General features: G+C 49.5%; 1 protein-coding gene across 9 annotated transcripts in view; it reads left to right on the top strand.

The window, feature by feature from the left end:
• Window positions 1-809: 809 nt before the first annotated feature.
• The window catches only part of DZIP1 (DAZ interacting zinc finger protein 1), a 51,345-nt gene continuing 45,172 nt past the window's right edge, over window positions 810-6,982 (top strand). For 4 of the 9 annotated variants that reach the window (XM_086330283.1, XM_086330280.1, XM_086330276.1 and 1 more), the window contains exons 1-5: window positions 810-1,138; window positions 1,884-1,981; window positions 2,338-2,551; window positions 3,352-3,580; window positions 3,707-4,270. In XM_086330283.1, the coding sequence (XP_086186409.1) occupies window positions 3,545-3,580; window positions 3,707-4,270 (600 nt within the window). In that variant the 5' untranslated portion in view covers window positions 810-1,138; window positions 1,884-1,981; window positions 2,338-2,551; window positions 3,352-3,544. Of the gene's footprint in view, window positions 1,139-1,883; window positions 1,982-2,337; window positions 2,552-3,351; window positions 3,581-3,706; window positions 4,271-4,422; window positions 4,562-6,982 lie in introns of those variants that run through there. The other 5 variants (XM_086330281.1, XM_086330277.1, XM_086330282.1 and 2 more) reach the window with 4 other exon arrangements.

The following is a 6,982-nucleotide window of genomic DNA, read 5'->3' as shown; positions in this document are numbered from 1 at the left end:
GATTCACTCAAACTCACGTCTATCGAGTCAGTGATAGCATCCAGCCATCTCATCCTCTGTCGTCCCCTTCTCCTCCTGCCCCCAATCTCTCCCAACATCAGTGTCTTTTCCAATGAATAACATCCAACAAAAATTCTGTAGTTACTCCTTTCTAACTGAAGAACAATTTTGCTTCAACAGGCACTAAGATTTTGCAAAAGATGCACTAAGATTTCTCAACGCGGGTCAGCCTCAAGGTTGTTAAGGGTTATTCATTATTTAAAAATATGGAATTTTGTCCCATTGTTAGAGACCGTGTTCCATTTTTAGCTTCAAAGATAGTCACCTTGCTCTTGACCCAGGACATCCATCCCCTCTACCCCACTGACAAGCTTCCTGTCAACAGAGATCCGTGCTTTTCGCCCTAAAACGGGCATAACCAAAAGAGAAGGGAAATCACGTGCCAAGGCACAGAAATCTTAAATTACTGTGTGCTTTGGCACATCGTCTTTAATCCGGTTTTCCCAAGGTTGTATTAGCTAGACTCTTGAAGGTCTCTTGCATCTGCAGACTACTGCGATTAAAACGTATCTCTTCTTAGAAGGAATTCACATAAAGCTCCTACCTCTATGGGAAATTAGCTAGCTGAGGCTTTAGGCTAACCACAGGGTAGGAGTGAATCTGGTCTCTCTTTGAAAAACCTTCCAGGGGCTAGCATCCCCCGCCAGCAACAGAGCGCGCCTAGGTACCACGTGTCTGCACCAACAGCGGGATTGGCCCAGCGCATTTTAGCTCTGCGGTCTAGACTCGCACGGTCCCGCCCAGCTGCCAGAGGAGCCTGGAGGCCGAGAGAAGAGGCTGGAGGGAGATCGCGGAGGGGAGGGGGCGGGAGGGGGGTGGGGGATCCGGAGGCGCCCGTGCCCGGGAATCTGGGAGGGCCCGGAGCGGCGCCAGGCGGCTCGCCTCGCCACAACTTGCCCTGAACACACAGGACTCACCCTGCGCCCTGGAAGAAGGAGCCGGCCCACCGCTTCCCGCTTGGCTGCTCCTCGGCCTCCACGGGCCCGCCTGCGCCAGCAGCACCCCTAGAATCTGCGTCCCCAGCCTTGCCCCCGTCCGCCTGCAGCGCCCGGCGCCCGCCCAGGAGCGCGCGGCTGGGGTGAGTCCGGGATGCGCCAGGCGTGCAGGGGAGGCCGGAGCATCTCGGTGCCCGCGAAGCCATGGCCTCCTCCGTCTTTTTCGCCGAAGCGGGCCAAGGCAGCAGACCCCGAGGGCCTGCCTGCCGCAATCCTCACTCGCCGTTTGTCTTGCCTTCAAGGGGCGGCGCCGAGGCCCCACTGGAGCCCGCGTTCCCGGGCCTTTGTCTTTGTGGGTTCGGCGGGTCGGCCCAGCGGTGCGCCCGGGGCGGGAGAGGCTGCACCCGGCTGGCGGCCCCGCTGAGGCTTGGGGGCCAGAGGGAATGGGAAAGCGGGCCCCCTTCTTTCCTGCTCCGGCCATCTTGCGACTCAGATTCAGCCTAGGGGCCAGGGTGGCCAACCACGCGGCGCTCGGGGCCAGGCTGGTGGCGGGGAGCGGAGATGAGCGCCTCGGGGCCCCGCGCACCTCCTCCCCCGAATGCAGTGGGAGCGCGCAGAGAGACCCCCACCTTCATTTCCAAGGGCTTGAACCCAGATCAGATCAGATCAGTCGCTCAGTCGTGTCTGACTCTTTGCGACCCCATGAATCGCAGCACGCCAGGCCCAGAGCCCGGGTGAATTCCCCTAACAGGCCAGAGGCACAGGAAATACGAGGGACAGGGGCCGGGAGCTGACGTTTTACCTAAACAAGTGCCTAATTCATTCGGATCATCCTTTATCCACGTGTCCTTTTGGCAAATTCTTAACACCTTTTCTCTGCCTGACTAGCTGCTGGGGATATAACGGTGAGCAAAAGAGACCACCGCCCTTGTTCCCGCTGATCCTGCAGCCCAGTGGATGGAGTCCACGGTACCCAGACCTTCCAGGTTGGTGTCCTGACGCCTTTCAAGCAGACTGGGAAACTGAAGCCTAGGGCTGATATAACTTGTTCTGGGTCTGCAAGTGGAAGAATCAGACCCTGAAGGTAGATCTGTAAGATTTGTATGCTGGCTGCAGTGAATCGGTAATAGCTCTTTTTCCCCCAAAAAATCCCATTCAAAATTATTGGGATGTATGGTTTCTGTGAAGTCTTATGAAGTGTATGCTTAAATTTTTGGATGCTTTCATGTGGACTTATTTGTAGTTCTCAGTGTTTGGAAAGGGCCGGATATGGTTGATATTACAACGTTGCTTCCAGTTACTCTCAACTGTATTTTCCTTTCTTCTCTTCTTTGGCTGTTAGGAAAGACAGAAATTTTCCTGATGGTTGGTCCAAACAGGGACTCCCTGGTGGACTGAGGGATGGCTGGCTTTTCCTCAGTTCATGCATCTCTGTGGTAGCCACAGGCAGCCCCCAGAAGACCTGGAGAATGAGAGGCCTGAGGTCTACAGGTTGCTGCTAGAAATATTTTAGCCCCTCCAGAAAACAGAATGCAGCTGCCACACAAGTTTGTAAGGTAAATACCAGGGCCCTTTAAAGTTTCCCCTCCATATAATTGTTTACATCTTCATGTTTTGAAAATGTATCCTTTTGAAAAGACAAGTAAAGTATTACACATTCTGGGAAGTTCTCTGGTTTGTAAGAGCTTTCCTGGTGGCTCAGATGGTAAAGAATCTGCCTGCAATGCAGGAGACCCGGGTTTGACCCCTGGGTCAGGAAGATCTCTTGGAGAAGGGAATAGCAACTCACTCCAGTCTTCCCTGGAGAATCCCATGGACAGGGGATCCTGGCAGGCTACAGCCCATGGAATTGCAAAGAGTCAGGCAGGAGACTAAAGGACTAACACACTCACATGCTCCATCAAATATAATTGACTACACTACAAATTTAATTCTTAAAACAACTATAAGTATACTATACAAAATGGACCCTTAATTTTCAGTGTACCACTCAATGAGTTTTGACAAATGTATATATATCCCTGGGTAATCAACAGCCCAATCAGAATAGAGAACATTTTTTATTATACCCCCAAAGTGTCTTCATGCCCTCTGGCAGCCAGCCCCCCTCCATCCCATTGATTTTTGCAAAGATTTGTGGCTTAACGTTTTTCTGAGCTGCGTGTGAAAGATGAGGATGAATGGCTATTTCTCATCCCAAAACCTAAGGCGAGGGTCAGAGGCTGGCGGCTAGGATGTGGTTCCCCAAGCCTTAGGGGCTTGGAGGGTGGCGTCTGGGGAACCGGGAAGTGTGTCCCCTGGAAGGGTGGTCCGCTGTCCTCTGGGGCCCACGACGACTTCTCCTCTGGTCCCGCAGGACTCTGGGCGCCCGCTGACCGCGCGCTGGCCGCCTCGCACTTCGCTCCAGGTGCCCGCCCGGGGCGCTGCCATAGCAACGGCCTGGACGCCCAGACCTTAGGCCGCCGCCGCCGGGACCCAGCCTTCTCCCGCTCCCGAGGGGTGGGGCGGCGGCGGCCCGGGCCGGGAAGACGGGACTGCCCCCTCCCCCGATGCCAGCGGAGGCGGCGGATTTGCTTCCAAGCATGGTAAGGAGCCGGGAACCCGGGGATGCCCGCCTGCCGATGCGGCGGGGCGGGGTGGGGGAAACGATGGCGGAGCGGCGGGACCCCCAGCTCCCTCCGCCTCCCCGCGCTTCTGTCTCCTTCTCGCAGCCCTTTCAGAAGCACGTCTACTACCCGCTCGCCTCCGCCGGCGGCCTGGAGGAACCCGACGCCTCCGCAGCGGCCGCGGCGGGCGGGGCCGCCATGGCCTGTGGTCCCCCCAGCGCGGCGTCGGGCCCCCTGCCCTTCTTCCAGTTCCGCCCGCGCCTGGAGAGCGTGGACTGGCGGCGGCTGAGCGCCATCGACGTGGACAAGGTGGCGGGCGCCGTGGACGTGCTCACGCTGCAGGAGAACATCATGAACATCACCTTCTGCAAGCTGGAGGATGAGAAGTGCCCTCACTGCCAGTCGGGCGTGGACCCGGTGCTGCTGAAGCTCATCCGCCTGGCGCAGCTCACCATCGAGTACCTGCTGCACTCGCAGGAGTTCCTCACCTCGCAGCTGCACGGCCTGGAGGAGCGGCTGCACCGGAGCCTGGCCGAAGGCGAGCACAGCAAGAAGCTCCTCACCAAGCAGGCCGGCGAGATCAAGCTGCTCAAGGAAGAGTGTAAACGCAGGAAGAAGTTGATCTCCACCCAGCAGCTGATGATCGAGGCCAAAGCCAGCTATTACCAGGTGGGACGCTGCCTCGCGATTGGCCCTTAAAACCCTCAGTGCCTACTGGTTGGGATATTTGGGATATTGAGAGTCCTTTCCTATAGCCCTGCCCTTTTTTGTTTAAGATTTGTTTAAATCAGGAGAAAGTACTCTTTAAGCGAAAGCGTACTTTTAACTAACAGATGACATGGCTCATTACTTTGTGTAGACTAACACGGGTTAATAATTTAACAAGCAGCCCTGTCTGCAGTGCTTTATTGAATTATCTAAAAGCTGGTGGTTCAAGAAGCTGTTTCCTCCTCCTAACAGGTATAATGAAAAATAAACCAGGTGCAAATTGCTGTTGAGGTTGGGCCCCAGATGATATGGAATGCTTGCATCTTGTGGATTCCCCCTCCCCCCCACTCATTTTTAAATTTTGAAATGTTTTAAAATTTACAGGAAGATTGCAAGAACAGTGCTATGACTTCTTATACCCTTCAACTAAATCCACCAATTATTGGCATTTGCGACATTGGCTTTATTTCCTCTGTCTCTGTATCATGCTATTACTGTTAAGCCATCTGGCAGTGAGTTGCAGAGTCCTAAATATTTCAATGTATGTATTTTCTAAGAAGAAGAATACTTGCTAGTATAACAGCACTGTTTAAAAATTTTAAAATTCTTGTCTTTTTGTTCTTAATCTCCAACTGTTTGTTCTTGAACCCAAGATAAATATTGTCATTTCTGAGTGTAATGAAGTCAGTGTATGTATCTTTAATGAATTAGGTGGAGAAAGGAAGAATCCTTGAAGATATCAAAGTAAGCAATAGACTGACTAGACTGATTTCACACCCAGTCATTTTGGCTAAATAGGACTGAACAGGCCTTAGTGGGTTTAGGGAATGGCGGAGCCAAAGCAGGAGAGAGTGTAGAGAAGTGGGTGTAGGTGCAGAAAGCAGTGTGATTAATTGTACTCAGGACCATCCCAATAGGCGCCTTGGGAGAAGTGTGCTTACACTAGGTGAACAGTCAGGAAAGAATCCTGTTAGAAAGGCTTAATGTTTAGCCTTGGGTACACAACCCCTAGGTGAAATCATCAATGATCCCGGATATCGATAATTGCCTATTTGTTTCATAAATGCTATTTAAAAACTAAATATTGATAAATAGTGTTGAGATGGTTCTCTAGAAAAACATATTATTGTAAAATGGATAGAATGGGTTCTGTTTAAAACCTTTGAAGAAAGTGCAACTGGTTTTGATGTTAAGCAGTAAAACATTAAAACCTGTAACATAAAATTTTTATGTTTATAAACATTTTTTCATTCTTTTGGTTATCATAGAAATACCTGTTAGTAGATGAAGACTTTAAAATGTTAATGATATATGAAGATAATAAACTAATGGCACACTTTTATCAAATGAGTGGAACCTGCCAACTCTTGACCACTGAACAGACTCTGAGTGGTAGTGGTAGCTGTATGGTGTGCCCAGGGGGTGGCCAAGAAGAGGCAGGAAAGACCACACCACCTTTTCCTACTTAGTGTATTTAGTGTAGGTATACTCTGCCCTCTATTAAGTGACTTGCCATTGTCTCTTTGTGGAGTTCTTGAGCTGTGAGAGCATTTAGGGTGACAACTCCAGAGTTATTCTACTTGGGTTTGAATCCCAGCTATTCCTCTGCACAAGTCATTTAACTTCTAAACCTTAGTTTCCTCATCTGGAAAACAAGAGCCTTAGTAGCAGAATCCCAGGAGATAATGCATGTATAGCATGAGGTGGTCGGTTTAGGTGGTTTAGTCGCTAAGTTGTGTCTGACTCTTGCGACCCCATGGACTGTAGCCCTCCAGTCTCCTCTGTCTGTTCTCCAGGCAAGAATACTGGAGAGGGTTCCCATTTCCTTCTCCAACAGCATGAGGAAGGCTCAGTAAATAGCATCTGACAAGCGGATGTTGATATCTGTGGGGGCTTCTCCATAGTGAGCTGTGGTTACCTGTGGTCTATGCCTTTGTGATATAATTATAATGAATAAGCGTAAGGCAAAACCTGAAGAGGAAAGCATGTAAATAACACAGTAGGATTGAAGCAGCAAAATCCAGACTGAGAGAAACTCAGCAGGACAAATGTTCATTTTCTTTATCAAGAAAGTTATAAGGAAAAGAAAGCTGGTGGTTCAACCTATAGACTAACAGAGAATTAAGAGACAAAACAACTAATTGCAAGATATAACTTTATTTGGGTCCTGATTCAAAACAAAGTGCAAAGGATATCCCTGGTGGTCCAGTGGCTAAGACCCTGTGCTCCCAGTGCGGGGGGCCCAGGTTCTGTCCCTTGTCAGGGAACTAGATTCCACATGCCACAACTAAGACCTGATACAGTCAAATAAATAATAAAAATAATTATTTTTTTAAAAAACTGCAAAAATGTTTTCTAAGGCAATGTGTGAAATATTGGGAAAAAATAAATGGTTGGATATTTGTCAATAATTAAGGAATTTACACATTTTAAAAGGTGGGATGATAATATTATGATCGTGTTAAAAGAAAATCCTTTTGGAGATAGATTTTGAAATATTGGCAGATGAAATACATAATATTCAGGATTTACTAAGAATAGTCCTGGGGAAGGTTATAGATGAACAAGTTGATTTTTTTTTTTTTGGTTTAAAAATTATGTTAAAAGGTAGAGAATAGAGATATTAGTAAGATTGGTTTTTTTCAGTAAGTTCATCTTAGGAGGCCAAATATT

This window comes from Bos grunniens, chromosome 12, assembly GCF_055505025.1.
Source record: "Bos grunniens cultivar Pamir isolate PY7600 chromosome 12, Bosgru_T2T1.0, whole genome shotgun sequence".
Lineage (NCBI taxonomy): Eukaryota > Metazoa > Chordata > Mammalia > Artiodactyla > Bovidae > Bos > Bos grunniens.
The sequence above is the reverse complement of the archived record's forward strand: the minus strand, read 5'-3'. Positions and strand labels throughout refer to the sequence as shown.